The 21,886-nt window shown below is 42.5% G+C and overlaps 1 protein-coding gene and 1 long non-coding RNA gene across 5 annotated transcripts in view; one reads left to right on the top strand and one right to left on the bottom strand.

The window, feature by feature from the left end:
- Positions 1–21,886, bottom strand: part of LOC132374906 (uncharacterized) — a 204,680-nt gene that overhangs the window by 34,039 nt on the left and 148,755 nt on the right. The gene's annotated exons all lie outside the window — the stretch shown is intronic.
- Positions 1,290–10,810, top strand: MOBP (myelin associated oligodendrocyte basic protein). Of its 2 annotated transcripts, none has more exons than XM_059937603.1 (2): positions 1,290–1,495; positions 10,771–10,810. In XM_059937603.1, the coding sequence occupies exons 1-2, from the start codon at positions 1,290–1,292 to the stop codon at positions 10,808–10,810; spliced, it is 246 nt and encodes an 81-aa protein (XP_059793586.1). The 2 variants fall into 2 exon arrangements, with proteins under 2 accessions (XP_059793586.1, XP_059793585.1); XM_059937602.1 differs by lacking the exon at positions 10,771–10,810 and adding an exon at positions 1,801–2,056.

Here is a 21,886-nt window from a genome sequence, read left to right as displayed (position 1 = left end):
AGAATCCATCCCCTTTTCATGGTTTCCTTTATCTTTGTACATACTTCTGTTTGTCGATGTCACCGTGTCTTGTAATTACATACTGCACGTCTGTGTGTACAACTTGACCTTGAGTTTGTTGAGAGGAGGGATATACTCAGTGGCCGGTATATGCACATTACCTGTGTATATTTGTAGACTCTTGTTGGTTAATAGTCATTTAAGTCCCCTGTGTGCTTCAATGTTTTGGAGTGTTAGGTAGGACTATTTCTGCATGTGTCACATTTCCACAGAGGATGCTGTAGTAATTAAGTTTTTACCCGCCTTTCAGAATATTTCAAGAATCAAAACTCTCTAGTCTCTCCTCTTCCTCCTCTTACTTTTCCTTTTTAACTGAGGTAAACAGTAAAATGCACAAAAATTAAGTGTAGAGCTCACTGAATTTTTACATATGTATACACCTGTGTAGTCATCTCCCAGATCAAGATCCAGAACATTTTCCGCCCCCAGCAGGCTCCCTCCTGCCTCTTCTTAGTCAGACCCCACCTCCTCCAAATATAACTATGTTCTGATTTCTAGCACCATGCACTAGACTAGTTTTGCCTGTTTTTGAACCTCATATAAATTGAATCATATAGCGTGTATTCCTTTGTGTTTGGCTTCTTTTGTTCGACATTATGTTTGTGAGATTCAAACATGTTGACCTGTGTCTTACAGTCTGTTCTTTCTCATTCTGGTGTAGTATTTCATGGTATGAATAGAGATTATGCTTTCAATAACAAAGCTTTCTTGGTTTTTTAGAGAAACGGCCATTCCTAAATCTAGAATATTATTTTGCCATAGATGTGTTTGGCTTTGTAATATTTTTTCCTGTCCTAAGTGGGTGGCTAACACATAAGGGAAAAAAGAGTCCATTTTCAGAAAACATGATTTAAAAATACACAAATAAAAATGAACAAACTCTTCCCTTATATTGCCTAGGTACAAACTCTTAGGTGTAAGATAGGCTACAGGGATGTATTTGTACAACACGGGGAATATAGCCAATATTTTGTAATAACTGTAAATGGAGTGTAACCTTTAAAAATTGTATGTAAATTAAAAAAAAAAGAACAAACTCCTAATTGAGTTCCTCTCCATAGAGCTGGGCAGGAAACTGACCTTCCAGATTCAGGATGGAGGATAGCTCTGAATGTTAACTTGGACCATGGGAGTAGCAGGGAATGCGTTCCTGGAGTAGAAAGCTCCCTCACATGAATGTGCTGTTTTATGTCTCCCCACCTCCCCCGGCATCACTGATTTCCAGTGAGATGAGTCAGAAAGTGGTTAAGGAGGGCCCCAGACTCTCCAAGAACCAGAAGTTCTCGGAGCACTTCAGCATACATTGCTGCCCGCCGTTCACCTTCCTCAACTCCAAACGTGAGATTGTGGACCGCAAGTATAGCATCTGTAAAAGTGGCTGCTTCTACCAGAAGAAAGAGGAGGACTGGATCTGCTGTGCCTGCCAGAAGACCAGGTGAGTGGTCTGCGCTGCCACCTGGCGCCTGGGCTGGGCCTTGGCCTCTGTCTCTCAGCTCCGAGTTCCCCCTTCCTGCTCTACTCTGCGATGCTGGGCTGAGGCTCTGCAAACTGCGCTTCCCCCAATCCCCTGACAGTCGGCTCCCCGTTAGGCTCTGCCATTGGAAGGTACTGGAGGGAGACTGGAAGGTGGGGCGGGGGGAGGAGCAGGGCTGCCTTCCTATTTCCAGCTCCTGTCAGCATCCCTTAAAGCAACAGAGGAGAGCCATTGCTCCAGCCTGCAGCTTCTTTTGGCCCTCTCAGCACCAGCCGCCGCGCAACGTCCCCTCAGAGGCCCAAGCGCCAGCCAGCTGCACCCCCCGCGGTGGTCAGAGCACCAGCCAAGCCACGGTCCCCTCCGAGGTCCGAACGTCAGCCACGCCCCCGCCCAGAAGTCCGACCTCCACCAGCCAAGCAGCGCCCCCCTCAGAAGGCCAAGCAGCAGCCGCGCAGCAGCCCCCAGAGAGGGCCAGGCACCAGCCGTGGGGGGTCCCCCAAGAAAGCCTCTAGGTTCTGGTAACACCATCTCTTCCCTTTTGCTCCCCAGCCCTAAGGTTAGTAGCTGCTTCCTGTGTTTACTAACAATAGGTTATCTCAATGGCCCTCCTTCAGCCTTACCAAACCTGTGTAATCAATTCCCTGCATTAAATCCCCTTGTTTGAAACACCTAGTGTGGCTTCTGTTTTCCTCATAGCCACTGTTGGTACAATACTTCAGATGGCAGCACCAGCTGCTTCCTTTGCCTAGTAGGACTGGAAGTGATTAATTTATAAATTCAGAGTATGGACCACAGTAACAGATTGAATAAATGAGGCCCTCGATTCCTGTCCCTCAGAGAGAGAAGGAATGGTGACTCTAAGGGGTATCTGTGTATGTGCAAAAGGAGAGGTTCAGCCAGTTCATCCGTCCCTCCTCCCAACACACTTCATCTGATGTTAACTTCAGTGGCAAGATCATTCATTCATTCATTCATTCAACAATCTTGATTGCGTATGTATAGAGTTCCACATCCTATGCTGGGGGATGGGAACGTGGCCAGAACAAGCCAGGTTGTTTGCGATTCACCAGAACCAAACAAGAAAATAGGCAGTCACAGTGTAGGGTTAAACGCTCTAATACTCTCATAATCAGTATGTGCATTGGGCTATGGGAGCCTGGAGAATGGCTCTGCCTGTCTGGGGCTTCACAGAAGTTAGGTTAGAATAAGTAGAGGATAAAAGGGGATGTTGCCTGTAGAGAGAATAGGTGAGCCAAAGAGCATATGTTTATCAGCTCCATGTGGGGAGGTCAGCCTTTTTTTTTTTTTTTTTTTTTAATAGACTTTACTTTTCAGAGCAGTTTTAGGTTCATATCACAGTTGAGCAGAAGGTACACAGACTTCCCTTATACTCTCTGCCCACATGCACGGCAGGCCAACTCTTTAGTCCTTTTAGTATTTGAAAATGAACCTGTTTTATAAGTTAACAATGGATATAAATTGTATTTGGGATTCTCATATCTACTTTGATGCTCAGAACCTGCATAGCACATAATAGTGTATGCATGTCTCATGATGTTTACAGATTTAGTATGTAGAAGAATCAATTGGGGAGCATGTTAAAATGCTCCCAGAGAATCTAATTCCTTGGGTCACTTGTGAGGTTCTAGGGATCTGCATTGTCAACAAGCAATCAACCCACCCCCAGTGTAGATCAGGTGAGGTTAATTTGGGAAGGAAGTAACAGACTGGTGAGTGACTGGTAAGTCACTAAAACTGTAATAGGAAGTTGTGCATCAAGTTACCTGGTCGTTAATTTATGCCTTCCTGAGGGGCCTGAGTAATAAGGTCCTAGGACAGCTAAGCTTTGATATATGGAAGTGGTTAGGAAATGTGCAGAGCAGAGGAAATTAATTGTATATGAGGCATGTCATCTATGGTGGTGGCTTCATGCCCACAGTCTCCAGTGAGCTATGTGATGGCTGTTTGGGTGGCTGGGAGTTGAATGAACCAGGACATGGAAAGGAGATGGAAGACAATGAAAGCCAATTTCATCTGAGCCACAGATTTGTCTGGATTCAGCCTTGCTGAATTCACTTAAACTCAAGAGATATTTTAGTGTTGGTGTATTTTGACTCCCTCAGTTAACCATCCTCGGTGGGTATCAGGGAAGACACCTCTATAGTCTGTCATTGCCTCCTCAGCTGTCGTCCCTTCCCTGGGACCAAGGGACCTGACAGGCTCCATTCATAATGTCCCACGACATCACAGATGCACCATCTGAGCCCTTCCTACGATACTCATTCTCCCTTCTCAGGTTCCCAAAGGTCCTAAGGTAATGCATTAGAGACATTGCTTCGCCATGCTGTATGCGGTATGCATACATACTCTATTGACACTAAGTGACTGTCCTAAATCAAAGGGGTGGGAGGAAGATTAATGGGAAAAAATTCACTCTCAAGCAGAGCTACTAAATTACATGTGAAGAAAGGGTCAAAAAAGTTTTCCTGAAGCAGGCTTGCTTTCTGAAATGGTGCCATTCTTGAGGTCTGACCCTTTGAGGTCAAACAATTTTGACAAAGGACTTTTGTGTCCTTAGTAACTCCCTTGGATACATCTTTTCAAAAACCAGTGAATATTTAAATCTTAGAATCCAACAGGTATGATTCCTTGCATGCTGATTGAACATGGCAGCATTCTCATATTTGATGGAAAGAAACCATGGCATCTCCCTTTTAGTTTGTTTTACTCTCAGTTCTTCAAGGTTTTAGGATTTCACAGGTCATCCCGGCCTTTAGGGTTAAGACGTGTTTCCTGAGCTGAGACTCTTCTGGCTCCTTGGTGCTCTGCTTTCAGGAGCTAAGATCTGTGGTTTTCTGAAAACTTCTGTGGCTGCGGCTTTGAGTGACTAATTTGGGGCCAGTCACACATATGTGAGCAGTACTGTGTGTGCCTTTGATGCGTTCTTTCACAGCATTGTCTTGTACAAACTGAGCCCTGCACACCGGAAGCCTGGAGGACCAATCTATTTCCACATGTATTTTCAAGCCTGGTCATCGAGACCACGTGCACAGCACTGCACCAAACTCTGGGCAATCAGGGGGGATGATGTATGCCCCTGGTCCAGCTGCTCAGATGGTATTTACGAGTGGCCCATCTCTCAGTGCTGCTGCTGTTCCCCTGAGTAACAACCCTGAGCTCGGGAGTTAGCCCACAGTCAGTGGTCGCACCTGTATATAGTTTTCGGTTTGTTCGCAATGACCAGGACTGCCAAAGAAAAATGCAATTATAAACATTTACATACTTGAGAAGCTAGGATTTACTTCAGAAGAGCGCCGACCCATGAGCAATTACTGCGAGGGGTCCGAGAGTATGCACTAACAGACCCAGGCTCCGGGGCCAGCTGCTAAGTTTCAGGCTCTTAGATAGAGGTAGCCTGCCTGCTTTTCAGGTCTGCAGACCCAAACTTATTCCAGACACTTTCTATGATGTGACTTGCCCTCCTTTTGTCTTTCCTGATGCCAAGAGGTACATTGTGCATTTTCACCTTCCAGAAAACCAGAGAGAATTCTCTTTCTTTGTGCAGGATTGGGTAAACTAGCCCTTCCACTTCTCTTGAATTTTCCATCTTGGTCTTCTTTATGAGTCCCTCCTTTTCTGGCAACACTTCACCTTGGGATCCTCTAGGGTTTTATCCTGAGCCCTCTCCTTGATTTTGCCTTCTGTTTTTTTTTTGTGTTTTTATAATTAATTATTTATTTTTAAAATTTTTATTAGAGTATACTTGATTTACAATGTTGCGTTTGTTTCTGCTGTACAGCAAAGTGAATCAGTTATACATATACATATATGCCCTCTTTTTTAGATTCTTTTCCCATATAGGTCATTACAGAGTCTCTTATGGTTTTATGTTTTTTTTCAGTTGTAAATATATATACACTTTTTTAATATTCTTTTCCATTATGGTTTATAACAGGATATTCAATATAGTTCCCTGTGCTATACAGTAGGATCTTGTTGTTTATCCATTCTAAATGTAATAGTTTGCATCTACCAACCCCAACTCCCAGTCCCTCCCTCTCCCTTCCCCCCCTCCCCCTTGGCAACCACAAGTCTGTTCTCTATGTCTATGAGTCTGTTTATGTTTTGTAGATAGGTTTGTTTGTGCCGTATTTAGATGCCACATATAAGTGATATCATATGATATTTGTATTTCTCTTTCTGACTTACTTCATTTAGTATGATACTCTCTAGTTGCATCCATGTTGCTGCAAATGGCATTATTTCATTCTTTTTTTATGGCTGAGTAGTATTCCATTGTATATATGCACCACATCTTCTTTATCTATTCATCTGTCGATGGGCATTAGGTTGTTTCCATGCTTTGGCTATTGTGAACAGTGCTGCTATGAACATAGGGGTGCATGTATCTTTCTGAATTATAGTTTTGTCCGGGTATATTCCCAGGGGTGGGATTGTTGGATCATATGGTAATTCTATTTTTAGTTTTCTGAGGAACCTCCATACTGTTTTCCATAGTGGCTGCACCAACTTAACATTCCCACCAACAGTGTAGGAGTGTTCCCTTTTCTCCACATCCTCTCCAGCATTTGTTATTTGTAGACTTTTCTTATGGTTTTAAATGTAACCGGCAGGGTGATGACTTTTAAACCTTATTCCAGCCCTGGCATTAAACTCATATATGGGCCTGATTGCCCAGCAGATCAACGTGGATGTTATCAAACTCAACTTATCTCCACTTGACTTCTTTCCCATGAACACTCACTCTTCCTCTTATCAACAACCTCAGCAAATAACACCAAAGCCCCTCTAATCAGCCCCACTGGAAACCTAAGCCCCACCCTGACTTCCAACCTCTTGAGATACACACATGCCTGCCAATTTTACTTTCTAGAATTTTTTTTTTTTTACCATAACTTAAAGTACATTAAGAGCTGATGGGACAGGGTGCAGAAGTGAGGGTGAGATTGGAAACAAAGGAGAGGGGATGGAGATCGTGGATAGAGTGAGAGAAGCAAGGCTCCTTCATAGTACGTGTGGAGGGACAGGCCAGTGATGGGAGCAGGAAAAGCCGTTTGGTTTTGCAAAATAGAGAGAGACCCATTAAATGGTCGTTAAGGGGACTTCCCTGGCAGTCCAGTGGTTAAGACTCCGTGCTTCCAATGCAGGGGGCGTGGGTTTGATCCCTGGTTGGGGAACTAAGATCCCACATGCCTCGCAGCCAAAAACTACATAAATAATAAAAAAATTTTGAAAACATTTAAAAAAGGATGAAGGCAAGTCATACCCCAAGGATGAAAGAGCTGGAGGTCTGAGAAGGTTAGGGTAGGTTTAGAACACCAGTGACCAGGCCGTGAGGCTGTGCTGAAGGCTTGCTGAGCTCTGCCTGATGGAGCTGCATATGAACCATCTGTTCTTTCAAAGGTTATTCTCCAATGAGGGAAACAAACTGCCATCTCTGAAATCACCAATGGAATCATCCAACTCCACATCAACCGTCTGCTTTTCTTCCAACTTGCTTTGTTAAGTGTCCCCATAGCAACTGTTCTTAAACTTCACCAGGCGCTTCTGGTACTCTGAGCCCTGGTTTTTCCTTCTCCATCCGTCAGACTCCTTTCCCCGCTCCCCCCCCACCCTGGTAGTTTGATTTAAAAAATGTTTCAAGTTATCATTATTTATTTATGAATTTAAATTATTTCCTTATGAATTATTCAATTTATTTAAAGTAAAAAAACAAATGGAAACAATTTACCAATTTCTCTCCCCCTGCACCCCTGCCTCTGTTCTCTGTATCTATGAGCTTGTTTTTCATTTGTTTGTTTGTTTAGATCCCAGATATAGAAGAGATCCTATGGTGTTTATCTTTCCCTGACTTATGTTACTTAGCACAATGCCCTCGAGGTCCATCCATGTTGTTGCAGATGGCAAGATTCCATTCTTTTTTACAGATGAATAATGGTTTGTTGTATGTGTATATATATATCACAGTTTCTTTATTCACTTATCCACTGATGGACACTTGTTTCCATATCTTGGCTATTATAAATAATGCTGAAATGAACATGAGGGTGCATATATCTTTTCAAGTTAATGTTTTCATTTTCTTTGCAAAAATACCCAGGAGTGGAATTTCTGGACCGTATGGTAGTTCTATTTTTAATTTTTTGAGGAACCTCCATACTGTTTTTCACAGTGGCTGCACCAATTTACATTCCCATCAACAGTGCACAAGGGTTTTCTTTTTTCCACATCCTCACCAACACTTATTATTTCTTGTCTTTCTGATAATAGACATTCTAACAGGTGTGAGGTAATATCTCATTGTGGTTTTGATTTGCATTTCCCTGATGATTAGTGATGTTGAGCATCTTTTCATGTACCAGTAGACCATGTGTATGTCTTCTTTGGAAAAATGTCTATTCAGACTCCTTCTTTCTTCACTTTCCTCCCTCTCCAAATTAGAAACCATGGCCCAACATTTTAATCTCTCTCAAAAATACCTTACATTCCCCTACCCTTTGAATATCTATCTCATATTCTTGGGAAAACCTCCAGCCTTGTATGAATCCAACCATCTGCCTTCACCATGTCTGTTTCCAGGCAGTTTTGAGTATTACTGGGAAAAAACACAGCAGTGCAGTAGTAGTTGGGTGAAAGCAGGATTACGGTGATTATATCACTAAGCACTGTTTTCTTTTGGGAAGTCATAGTTCAGTTACCTGCATTCGGATAAAGGAGAAAGCCACGGACCATGACATGAAAAGTGTCATGTATGTTTGTGTAATACACAAGGCACATACACACACGCATGCATACGTATATCAGGTTTACATGCATGCAGTAGAATTCGACATTTTCAGCAAACAGTTCTATGCACAGAGTCATGTAACCACCACCACAATCAAAATATAGAATACTTTCATCAACTTCCAAATTTCCCTCATACTTCCCCTTTGAAGTCAGTCCCCAAGCTCCTGACAACCACTGATCTGTTTTCTGTCCCTATAGTTTTGTCTTGTCTAGAATGTCACATAAATGGAATCATACAGTATGTACCCTTTTGAGTCTGGCTTCTTTCACTTAGCATAAAGCATTTGAGATTGAACCATGTCATTGTTGCATGAATCAGTAGTTCTTTCACTTTTATTGCTGAGTAGTATTCCATTGTATCCATGAACCTATCAGAATTTTCCATTCACGAGTTGAAGGATATTTAGGTTGTTTCCAGTTTTTGGTAATTATGAATAATGCTGCTGTAAACATTCATGTGATTGTAAGTTTGCTTTTTCTTTGAGTAAATAACTAGAACTGGTATTGCTGGGACATATGGTAGATGTATGTTTAAATAAATATAAAACTGCTAAATTGTCTTCCAAAGTGGTTGCACTACTAGCAAAGTGGTTGTATTCCTACTAGCAAAGTGGGATGCCCTGAATTCTTGTCAGCATTTGGTACCGTCAGCTTTAAAAATTTTACCCATTCTAATATTGTATGTCGTGGTACCTCACTGTAGTTTTAATTTTGTTTTTTTCTATTGACTAATGATGTTCTTTTAATGAGCTTATATATCATCCACCAAAGACATTTATTGGTGAAGTGTGTGCTCAATCTTTTGCCCACTTAAAAAAGTGGGTTATTTAATTATTATTGTGTTTTGAGAGTTCAAAAATATATTATCTGGATGTAAGTCCTTTATCAAATACATGTTTTGCAAGTATTTTCTCCCAGCCTGTGGTTTGCTTTATCATTTTCTTAATAGTGTCTTGTGAAGAACCAAAGTTTTAAACTTTGGCAAAGTTCAATTTATCAATTTTTTCTTTTATATATCATGTTTTTTGTATTGTATGTGTGCTTTTTGGATTGTATGGAAGAGTTCGTTGCCTAACCTAAGATCACAAAGATTTTCTCCTGGAAATTTAAAATTTTAAGTTTCACATTTATGTTATTATCTATTTTGAGTTAATTTTTTGGTAAATGGTGTGAGATATGGATTGAGGTTCCATTTTTTTTTGCATACGGATATCCAATAGTTCCAGCACAACTTGTTGAAAAGATTCTCCACTGAATTACTTTTGCAATTTTGTCAAAAATCAGTTGACCATAATGTGTGCGTTTATTTCTGGACTTTCTACTCTGTTTCACTAATTTACATATCTTTTCTTTCATCAACTTGACTACTATAGCCTTACAGTAAGTGTTAAAATCAGTTTAGTGTAAATTCTCCAACACGGTTTCTTATTTTTGAAATTGTCTTTGGCTATTCTAGTTCCTCCACTTTTCCATAGAAATTTTAGTGTCAGTGTGTGAATTTCAACAATATATCCTGGTGGGATTGAATGGGATTATGTCAAGTTTATAAGTCAGCTTGGGGAGAACTGTACATGGTATATCTCCCCATTCATTTAGGTCCTTTTTGTTTTGTAGTTTTCAGCATACAGATCTCATACATATTTTGTTTGCTTTTTACTTAAGCATTTCATGCTTTTAGGTACTATTAAAAATAGTACTTTTTCAATTTCAGTTGTTCATTGCCAATATATAAAAACATATTGATCATGTATCCTGTGATCTTGCTAAACTCACTTATTCTAGTTTTTTTTTTGGGGGTAGACTCTGGGATTTTCTACACTGACAATCATGTCGTCTGTAAATAGAGACAGTTTTATTTTTTCCTTTCTGATCTGTATGCCTAGTTTTTGTATATGGTTTAAACTGCTATTTCACTTAGAATATTTTCTTTTTAGAAAAATATTTTAACAAGATTAAGTCCTCACCAAATTGGCTTTTTGAATCATTAAAAGGAGTTAGAGCGGCTTCCCTGGTGGTCCAGTGGTTAAGACTTGTGCTTCCACAGCAGGGGGCACAGACTCGATCCCTGGTCGGGGAACTAAGATCCCATATGCTGTGCGGTGCAGCCAAAATATATTAAAAAAAAAGAAAGAAAGAAAGAAAGAAAAGAAGGAAACAAAAGCAATAATTATTGTACATAAAAACAGAAGATATTTTAAAGAATATCTTTCCTAGGCTCAGGCCAGGAAAAAAAATTATCATATTATTTTGGCCAGATATTTCCAGAATTGAGAAATTTCCAGAATTGAGATTTTAAGGCTGAGTTTAGCAGAAGAGTAATAACCACACAGGTAGTCTATAAATTTATAATTCTATTAACTGAGCATGGAGAAAGAGCACATCACTTAGTAACGCTGTGGATTTTTATGTTTCTCTTTGTAAACCAGATTGAAAAGGAAGACCAAACCGACCCCTCGGAAGAAGTGATGGAGGAGTTTCAAGTGAATGGACGGCCTCAGCTCCCGGACTCACTGCTTCTCGACCCACGTGCCCTGGGACAGTTTATCTGGCTTTGAATATGATGCAGGGGCAGACACCTGCTGATGCGGCCACAGCCGATGCCCATAGTCCCCATGGCGCGGGGGCCACCGGGCAGCCTGCCTGGAGGTGAGAGGGGACACCTCTGTGTGTTATACTCCAGGCAGTGGGTCCCAGCAGCAGCCCTCAGGCTCCAGAGCTCTTCTGGTCTCAGCTACAGACCTTTCTCCCCCAGGATGTGCACAGGTCTCCAGGATCTTTGGCTCAGGATGGCCCCAGTGCCAGCCCATGTGTTGTCTTCCAACCTCTAGTCCCCTCCGTCCCGGCATCCTGTTGCCTAGTCTGACTTTTAATCTTTGACCTCTTTCTTTGTAATTAATCCTCTACGTGGGTTCCTCTCTCCCCCTGTGTCCTTTGGTTTCCATTTGACCTCCTTAATCAGTCCTCTGTACTAGCTCACAGTCTGAGGCACAGCTGGCTTTGGGGAAGATCCAAGTTCTTTTGTAATAAGATATTAGGCTACCAAATGGTCCAGAGATGCAAGGAGATTCCCAGGGAGAGTACGAGCTGTCTAACTCCACATGTCAGAGGCAGTCGATGTGCTGTGTCAGGAGCTGAGAGGAAAGTCATGAGGAAGGAGTTCTCTCCCACTCCCTAGGCCCCTGTCTCCAGCCTCACACAGGGATTTGTGAATGTCTCCTCCTGATCCTCACCCTGGTGACAGCAAACCCTCTTACCAACCCATCTGGACAGTCTCAACTCCAGAACTAATTGCTTTGCAAAATGTGTAACCCTGGGTGAGTAATCTGGGCTCACGCACAATGCCCTGCCCACTTCCCCTCTCCCGAGGGCTCCTGGAGATGAGGCTGCTAAGAGGGCCCCTGCGTCCCACCCTCCCCACCTCAAGACACAGGCAATGGCCCCAGAGCACTTACAGAGAACCAGAGGGGTGCTCTGAGAGTTGCTGTTTTCAGGCCATAGAGCCCCAAATTCCTGAGAAGGGCTGAGGCCTGGTTCCCCTCCCCCTCCCCACTCTCCCTGGCTCAGCCCCTTTACATACTGTAGAGGAATCAGGAAAACTAGGAGAGGAACTTGGCCTTGGGGAGAGGATAACTAGGTCAAGGAAGGGGCGAGTTAGGCCAGTTAAGCAGTCCAAGACTTCCCTCCCTGTGTCTGAGGACATTCTGTGGTGTGGGGGGGTCTGAAGCCAATTATAATGGACCAGGGTTGGGGGTTGACTTCTCATCTCTTCTTTTTGATTTGCTCCCACTATCTACAGCCCCAGGCTCTGGAAAATGACTTTGATCTTGAGTATGGGCTCTCAATCAGGGCCACAGGAACTAAACCTCCACTCCACTCTGGTTCTACCACACCCGCTATACACACACACATGCTGGGGGTCATTGCCCCCAGGTTAGACAGAGGACCCTTAGATCACCTGTGTTCCTGTGGATTGGTGTGTGTGTGTGTGTGTGTGTGTGTGTGTGTTTGGGAACTTGGCTTTGGGAGAATATCTTTGGGCTCATTTTATCTCCCAGGCACAAATACTGGAGAGCCCCTCCAAGTCCAGGACCCTGACCACTGAAGCTGATGACAAGAAGACTGAACTCTAGCACACTCTCTTCAGGGGCTGACCTTGACTTTGGGTTCCACTGTGTAGCCAGCAGTGGCCTTGTAGGAGCCCCTCTTGGGCTACTTTCCCTACCCAGCTCAGAGGTGAGGGATCGAAGGAGAGGGGTGAGGGGATCCATCTCTCTTCAGGCTCCAGCGGGGTCCATTCCAGAAGCTCTTCCAGCTTGTTTTAAGCTGGCTGATTTGCTTATTGGCTTCTAAAGTTGGGATTGAAGGGTGGAGGAGGCGGGCAACAGACCCTCCTCCACTCCTCCAACACTTCTACTCAGGAGGCCCGTGGAGGGGAGGTGGAGCCAGGCCCCAACCCAAAAGGGTACAAAGCTCATTGTTCTTCCAGACTTGGTCCACTTCACTTGTGGCTCAGAAGCCCTTTCCCTACCCAGCAAGAGCACACTCTCTTGCCTCTTTCTGGTCTCTCCTTTTGTACGTGTAAACGATACGTTGTCATATCTATTCAGTGCTTGTGCCAACCTCAGGGCTCCGTTCTTGCTGTTTATTCTGCCTGTGACGTTCTGGCCCAAGATCTCTGTACTCGTGACTTCAGCTCAAATATCATTTCAGAGAGGCTTCCTTTGGAACTCAATGTGGTTTCCATAGTTACTCTCTATCCCATCACTCTAGCACTTATCACCTTATGGAATTATCTTGTTCATATGTTTAATTGTTTATGGCTTGGGTCCCCATCTCCTCCTAATGTAAACTCCACAGTTGCCAACACCTGTTTACTGCCGCATTCTAAGCTCCCAGCACTAGTCAGAACTCAATAAATGCTTGTTGACTGAATGGATGTTTGTTTGTTATTTTTTAAATAGGAATAATTTTCCAAAAGTTTAGATACTTTTGAGAAGTCAAAGGGGTCTATTGTGTTTAGCAACAAGGAATCTCATAGGGCAACGACCTTGAAGGGCGACCTTGTAGGGCATCCTCCGTGGGAGTCAATGGGAGGTGAGGAGAGGAATTTGTGAAGGTAGATGCAACTCCCTCAACTAAGCTCGACCATGAAGGGAGGCAGAGGATGGGGCAATAGCTGGAGTGCTCCATGAACCCAGTTGAAACTTGGGCCTTTTGAATGCTACTGGGAAAGAGGCAGCGGAGTGGGTGTAAGAGGAGGAGGAGGAGATAACTGATGGAGTCAGGGACTGAGGAGGTTGGCGGGAGGGATCTGGGACACAGGTAAGGAGATCAGGCATGGAGCAGGGGTTCCTTCTCATTGGAAAAAAAGGGAAGGAGGAAAGGAGAGCACAGATTCTTGTGGGTTTGCAGGAGCTAGAGGCAGTTCCTGCCTGTGGCTTTGATTTTCTTTTAAAGTAGGAGGTGAAGTGGCCTGTTCACAAATGGGAGTGGCGGTGGTGGCGGTGCAGCAGGGGTCAGAGATATGAGGACGGTGGAGAGGGTTATAAAGAAACCAATTTATCTAAGGTCTTTGAAATCTTCTTAAAAAAACCTGTCTCCAGATGACTTTCATTAATTAATTAATTTACAGCTCAAGGCAATATTGTGCCACTAAGTCGTTGCCTACAACTTCACATTTAAATGTAAATCTAAGATCTAAATCTGAGACCCACATGGTCTCAGATGGAAGATGTAAGAGTTGGAGAAAAAAAAGGCAGAGTCTAATCTTCCCAAGGAATACAGAATCATGAGGAAGCTTTCACTGTGGGAAGCTGCAAAAATGCTGACAGATCACAGCGAGATGGGGCTGTGCTGTGAGACAGTAATTTGCTGAGCGTCCATCTGGGCTGCTGTTCGTTCTCACACCAGAGAAATGTGAAAACTCATTCTCCCAGGAGAGCGTCTTGCCTGACTCCATAGCACATGTCTCGGCCCCATTAATAACATCACTAACAGGTACTTACTATCTCTGCTGAAATAAAATGAAGTGTTTTTAACAGACAAAGATGATGCTGTTGACCCAATAGTAGGGTGTATATTTGCAATTTGGAGGGATTTTGCATACTCACTCTTCTTATTTGTAACACAGGTACACACTTGCAAGAATGCTGGTTAAGAATACTGATAAAAATTTCTTTCTGTTGAGTATCAACTGTTATCTATCCCATACCACATAGTGTTTTATGTTTGTAAATGGGAGAAGTTGGTTATGGCCTCCGTGGCCATTGAAACCATGACCTTGACCTTATTGCTATTGTGTTGTGACCTAGAAGTTGCCAAACTGAGCTTGGTGGAGCCCTGGGGCACTCGAAGATGCCACCTTATGAGATGAGACGCATGTGGAGCTGACAGGGGACCAGGCTACCTCCATGTCAACTAAGGCAGCTTTCAGGGTCTATGTTGACTTCTAATTTTATATAGATAAAGGGTCTCACTGGGGTAAAAGAGTCCAACAAAATCCACTTTCACGGCTGAGAGCAAAAATTTTTGGGGGGGCGTGTCATGCGGCTTATGGGATCTCAGTTCCCTGACCAGGGGATTGAACCCGGGTCCTGGCAGTGAAAGTGCCAAGTCCTAACCACTGGACCACCAGGGAATGCCCAAACATGGATAGAATACTTATGTTAGTAATTTTCTAAGTGATTTCTTGAAGAGTGTATTCTTTGGCATCACATTGCAGGTTTGGGTTTAGTTGATGGGTATTTCAGTGACTACTTACTTCCTCTTAGGCAACAGTTCACCTACCACCAAGGTGAGTGTTTTGACTTTTGATCAAGGTTTATGCAAAGTATGGATGAGCAAAAGAACATAGATTAGCAAACAGTCATGATAATTATTCCTACACTTTTCCTTTTAAGCAAATTTATGAAAAAGTGTTATATTCAGCATATATTATATTAAACCCCATCTGTTGTGCAAGCTACATTAACTGTATAAACTACATTAGTACATAAAACAGGTTTGAGGAGAGTGGAGAAAGTGAGAGGCATCAGCTCAAGTGGTGGTCATACTTTATAGTAAATCAAATACCTATCAGATTTGAGTCATTTTGTTCAGAAAGATCTCTTAACAACAAAACTAATATCTAAGAGCGTTAACCTAATCACCAAAGTAACATTCACATTGGATTTTGAAGCACCTGAACTATCCCAAGTGTCCATTCATAACCTGAGGCTGTAAGCCTGGGGGAGCAGGTAGTGATATCTAGAGAAGCTCCTCTCTAGAACCCAAAGGTTGTATGTATTTTGTAGAGAGAGAAAGGTAGATAATCTCAAGTAATTAGGGTCAAGAAAGAAGGTACTTTCTTAGGGCAAGAGGATCTATGTTTCTAAAGTTTTCTTTAGCAAGGAGCTGTAAGCTCACCAGGAAGAAAGGTTGGGAATGTGTGGGTCCATGTTTGAGAAGGTGGCTGATGGCAGTGTTAGTGGTTTATGTGGTTTATATTTATGAGAGATATTCCTGATAAAGATAGGAAGTTAGTGGCATCAGCATTAGCTAAGCCAGCGCTCCCTGGAGAAAGTAAGAGCTCTTAGAGCCATTCTTTGTTAATGAAACCACACCAGGCCAATATTAGAGGCAGATATTTGATCAGATCCTGAAAATAGTCCTTTGGTCCAGGTGGTGATCCATGTACAGCCCTGTGTTGACCTCCAGGCAAGTCTGTTTGATGAATGATGAAGTGGAGATATCTTGATTGTGTCCACCATCAGGGAAGGTTGGGTAGTTTGTCATTCAGAGGGCGTGGGATTCAGTAGACATTTTGGCAGTTTTTCATCAAGTCATGCTTGCAGATCAGAGGGTAAAGTTTTTCCTGACACCTCATATGTCCCTCTACCCAGGTGGCAGCCTATTCACAACGCATTCACTTGTAGGCATGCCTCTTCCATAGCAAGAAGGAGGTGAAGAGCACAGTGGGGTCGAGGGCCCCAGTACTCCCAGGGAGTGTGCTCAGGGAGCCAGCCTGTCTCCCAGGACCTCTCACTGATGGGACTTACTTCGTGATCTTCCTGGATTTGGTTTATTTCTGAGATCTCTGAAGTACACCAATCTTTGGGATTGCTATCTGCAATTTCTGTCTCTGGAAGGCAGCATCTCTCTTCTCTCCAGGAAGAAATCTTGATGCATCAAAAAGAAAAAACCTGGTGTCTTGGGCTTTTTTTCCCCACAAGGTGATCCAACAGATTTTTACATAATCTATCTTCACTATAATTTATCTTCTGTTTCTTGAATTCTCTGTGAATATCCCCTTCTGCAGCTGACAGCTTCTGTTCTTTCTCTCTGGCTTATAAGTTTTCTGAGTCAGACCCCTTAACAGAAGAGATCCTTAATGATCTCTATTGCCAGCTGCAAGATTTTGCATTTATTTTCAACTAGAGCTTTGGCTGCAAGCGGTGAAAAAAAAGAATCATTTTCCAACTTTTTTCTTCCAGCTGATGCCTTGCTGACACCTCATTATTTGGCTTGGAATGTAAATGGTGTCTGTTTTCTTCAACTTTTGTTAATGTGGATTTTGGTCGCATTTGACTTTCCTGACTTTTCGTCTTCTTACTGTGGTAATCTGCCAACCAAATCTCTATTTTTAAAATGATCCTGCTCATTTCATTCCCTATGATTTTCCTCCTCTGATGCAAAGATCATGATTAAATGGTTTTAGCTGCCTAGCGTATTTATTGAGAACTTCAACTCCATTATTTTTCTAAGCCACAGCTTCTTCCCGAGACTTGAGATCTTAAATGATTCGCTCACCCATCCTAGTGGGTAGGGCTGGGAACACAGAAAAAGCTAGGGGCAGAAGGGGACCACTCTGCCCCCGTCAAACTGCTACCCCTTCCTCTCCTTCTAGCTCCTGTCTTCCTTCCATCTCTTTCCCTCACTCATCTGTTTTCCCACAGCTTAAATTCACAGAAGATCTTGGTGTTTAGATTTTTAGCAGAGCTACTAACAATTTTATGCATTTTTATTGCTCTGGGTTTCACACTGTCTTTGCTGCCTTCTCCAGATCTTGTTCTTAGCTGCTAACTGAGATTCCACCCAAACCAGCACCACTATGATTCATGAAGTTCCCCAAGGTCAGGTGACCAAGAATGACCCTGAGAGGGGTGCTGACACACATCCAGGTGCATTCTGGCTCCAGGCCTCTCCAATTCCAATTTCCTTTGCTTCCCCAAGTGGTCTGGTGCAAAGGTACCATCACATCACGCAGATGCGTTCTCTTGAGTTAGGATGGTTGCGTCATTGCTGAATCTACCTCTGTAACTTGCTTTCACCTACAGTTTTAATTTGCTGCTACTTTCATTGACTCAAGTCTCCAAAAGTCCTCAAATACTTGAATGCAGCTTCTCATGTGATACCTTCCCTTTTCTTCTGGTGTAAGTTTCCCTTCAGTGAGCTTTTGAAGTCCTCATAAGAGAGTCTCTGGAGTCCTACTGAAGAGTTGGGAGTATTTAGCACCAAACACGTGTGTGTGTGTGTGTGTGTGTGTGTGTGTGAGAGAGAGAGAGAGAGAGAGAGAGAGAGAGAGAGAGAGAGAGAGATTCTTCCCTTTTTGTGGCTTCTTTCCTTCTGCTGCTTCATGTGCTCTGGGGGAGGTTGTCTCCCTTCCTTCCATCCCTGATTCCCTGTCATCCCTGTACGCAAAATCATATGCAGATGGGAGGTACTGGGCTCCTGGCAGGGTAAACCCAGTGGTGCTCCTTGCCCAAACAGCATGAAGGTTTGGTTGGCATGTCATTCCAATTTCCTCTCTCTTTCGACTTGTGAAACTCCAGTTGCTATGAAAATGGAAAAGCTTTAGTGTACATGTATCACCCAACAAAGCTTTATAAAGCTGCTTCTTAAGGCAGCTCTGTTTTCTGAACACTTCTAACCCCTACTGGGATATAACTGACTTAGAACAGGGTTATACGGTGACTTTCTCATACAGGGAATTCATTAGGCCAATGAAATTGTTTAACCCAGGACATTATTTACACAGGGGAGAAAAATCAGGTGTGTGTGTGTGTGTGTGTGTGTATTTTCCCTTTCTAAATAGAGAACTCATTTTGTCTCAAAATCTAAGGCCCCATTTCAAATTTTTAGAGGACTACCTGACCTTTGCTCTCCACCCAAGTTTTTTAGGAGCTCTCCTTTCACATGGGACCCTGGAGCAGTAAGCACTTTTTAATTTATATCTAAGAGATCAAAACAAAAGGGTCTGTCCTCAAGTTCATGGACAAGTCTGCTCATCACCAGTGTCACTGGCCAACAAGGTCAATATTTGCTGACTGAGTAAATAATGAAAATATATTGAAGAGAAAATTATTTAGAGATTTATTGAGTAGTATGTAAGTAAAGACTCAGAAATGAGAATTCCAGCCATCAGGCAGAGGGTCCAGATGACAACTTCAGGTGCTCAAGGTCACACAACTATTCCAGAGGATAGCTGAGCACACCTAAGAGTACGCTACCATCTCCTCCATCCATATGGGGCTGGATGCCTAGACTCACAGGGGCATTTAGCACAGCCTGGGTCGGCGAGCGCTTGCTTTATTGGTTGATGGGCTCATGGGTGGGAGGGTGTAGGGATGGGTCTGGGCCAAGGGCACAGATCAGGGCGCCTCTCACACTCTCCACAGAGGTGGGAGTTGACCATGGCAGCTATCACTTTACCATTGTTAGGAAAGGTGGTGTGTGCAGTGATTCAGAGTGAGGGAGCTGAAAACAAACACACCTGTGGTCAAACCCCTGTCTGAGTGTTACTGGTTGTGTGAACTTGGATAAGTGACGAAAGCTCTTTAGGCTTCATTTTATAGATAAGGACAATTAAGTAGGAAGAACATGCAAGGAAGCAGTGTAGAGCTGGCATGTACAAAGTACTCACTCAGTAAAACAGGGAAACACGACACTCATTCTCATAGTCATAGTTCTCTTCACTACTTGTATTTACCTCATGTACTTATTTGTATACTTATCCCCTGTCTTTACCCCTAGAATGCAGTCCTCAAAAGGGCGAGGACCATGGTTTCATATCCCTGTGTTGTTTCTCATTCCCCTCGATTACATGATATGGACAACTGTCATTTTCTGGGATTTATGGAAACAGCTTTGAAAACATGGCCTTGAATCTCCTTTTGGCCCCATTTTAAACCTTCATTTCCACCATGCTATTGACTTGGCAGAGTGTGGATGTGGTCTACTTTCCACTCTGCTGTGGTGAGCAGACTCTACCTAGAAATGTGCCATGTTTGCAATTCCTTTTTAAAAGGTAATAATAATAGTAAGAAAAGCATCATCATTAAAATAAGTATGTCATTGTCTTTCTTAAGATGCGCTTAGTAACAGCTTGTACACAAAAGGTCCCCTATGCTGTATGACTTCCTGTAAGACACTTCCTCCTAAAACTTTCAGGCTGCTCTCATCCTCCAGCTCATTTACTCAGGGATTACATCTGTGTCTTAGAGAAAAATGTGATTATTTTCCATACCCTGGCCCTAGTGAGGAAAAAAGCATTTCATCTGAGGAGCTGCAGCTGCAGACTCTATGCCAGGGGAAGACCAAATGTGAACTCATGTTATCCACTCAGAAAAAAGAAATGGGCAGAGTCCTTCCTCTGTTGCAGGGTCCTCTGCCTCCATTTGTCAGAGTATCTAGAAGTAGATAATGATATAATGTCAGGATCCCACAAGGATCCTTGCCACTATTCCAGAGAGTAACTCTCATGATCAAGGTACTCGATTTTACTTAAGCTTTCAGAAAATAATAATCTATTGAACTGAAATTCTTTGAATTTTCAAATCTTTTTTTCCTCTTCCCTGAGCAATATTTCTATGAGTATGCCTATTTAAGCTTTATCTGCAATGAGTATTTATAAAATAAGATTTCATTTGAATATGCTAACCTCTCAGTATAATATACATCTTGATTTTTAAAAAATTAATTAGCTGATTTCTAAACATACACTCAATTTCTTGATATTTCCTACCTTGCTGTCTACATCTTGGGTATTTTGCAAACATATAATACCTTCACATAAGAGCGAATATAGTAAATTAATAAGTTTTCCAATTGTTGGCATTGAAAGTAGTAGGTCAAAGAAAGTTTCAGGAAAATGGGCAAAAATCCCTGCATTCTGGAAAGGGCAATTATAACAAAAATTGGGCTCAGACATGGTTTTGTTTCTCATTAGCTGTATGACTTTGGTCAAGTCATTTGACCCATCTGTGTTGTGATTTCTTTATTTGTGAGAGTGAAAGGATGACGCCTACCTCACCTTCCCTTTCTCACAGGGCTACTGTGCAGACCAAAGAAGATAAACTTTTTGAATCTAAAAGATTTAGCACACTTAGATGGAAATAAATTTTCAGAGGCTATTGTAAAGGAGGCTAGTTGACAGAGGTCAGCTTACCACTTTTTAGTCATCTAGAACTCTAGGAACCTGACCGCTGTGATGACTACTGTGATCAGATAGAGTCTAGGCGTCTATTTATTGATATAGAACAAGGTCTGGAGCCAAACTGGGCTGAGAAAAGGATATGTTGGTCCCCGTCTCTGGACCTAGAACCATGTATGCACTAGGGCTAAGCAAATTGAACAAAGCTCCCTGAGGTGGGGCAGGCTTTAGGAACATGAAATATTTGGTTAACCAAAGCACTTTGCCTTGCCAAGTGGTATTTGCAATCCTGGGGTAGAGCTAAAAGGCTCTGGACAAAGGAAGGGAACAATCATATGACCAGAAGGCATGAGGTTCTAGGATTTGCCCAGCTTCAGACACCTACCCTCAGTATCTATTTCTGAAGAAGGTGGGGGAGGTCAATTGAGGATGCACAGACACAACCACTGGGAGAATAATATAGAGTTTTAGTTTGACAGGTTTTTTTTTCCCTCCCAACAGCATTTTGAAGATATTGTCCTATTGTCTCCTGACCTCTATAATTGCCAATGAGAAATGCGTTGTCAGTCTGCTTGTCCTTCCATTGTAAGTAAACTGTATTTTCCCTTTGGCTGATTTTGAGATTTTTCGTGTTGTCTTTGGTGTTCTGAAGTTTCACTATGACATCACTAAGTATGGATTTATTTTTATTTATTTTGCTCAGGACTCAAGTTTCTTCAACCTGAAGATATGTATCTTTCTTCAGGGATGTGCAGAAAAAAGATATTGTTGTACAACCACCATAATGGCAAAAATTAAAAATTATCAAGTTTTGGCAAGGATGTGGGAAAAATTCTCATAAGCTACTTATGAGAATTTATAAACTATTACAACATTTCTGGGCTGCAATCTCGGGGTACTAGCAAAACAAAATATAACCAAGAAATATAATCCAAGAAATATCTATCGTCTTGGAAATCAAAAAGAAGATATGAAATAATTCCTGGTTTGAAGAAAGAACAGAATTAAAAGCTATATGGAAATGGTCAACAGTATTAGCCAGACACAAACATGCTTGGGGAGGTAAGGGAGACTACTGATCAACCTGGGGTCTCTCCAAGGTTACAAGTCTTAGAAAACAAAGATACTCGTTC

This window comes from Balaenoptera ricei, chromosome 11, assembly GCF_028023285.1.
Source record: "Balaenoptera ricei isolate mBalRic1 chromosome 11, mBalRic1.hap2, whole genome shotgun sequence".
Lineage (NCBI taxonomy): Eukaryota > Metazoa > Chordata > Mammalia > Artiodactyla > Balaenopteridae > Balaenoptera > Balaenoptera ricei.
Note: the sequence above shows the minus strand (reverse complement) of the source record. Positions and strands in the feature narration are given on the sequence as shown.

Excerpts from the sequence above, each read along its gene's own strand:
- MOBP (XM_059937602.1), top strand. The coding sequence starts at position 1,290 with ATGAGTCAGAAAGTGGTTAAGGAGGGCCCCAGACTCTCCAAGAACCAG. Across the intron at positions 1,496-1,800 it reads TGTGCCTGCCAGAAGACCAG|CACCAGCCGCCGCGCAACGT; the intron begins GTGAGTGGTCTG and ends TGGCCCTCTCAG.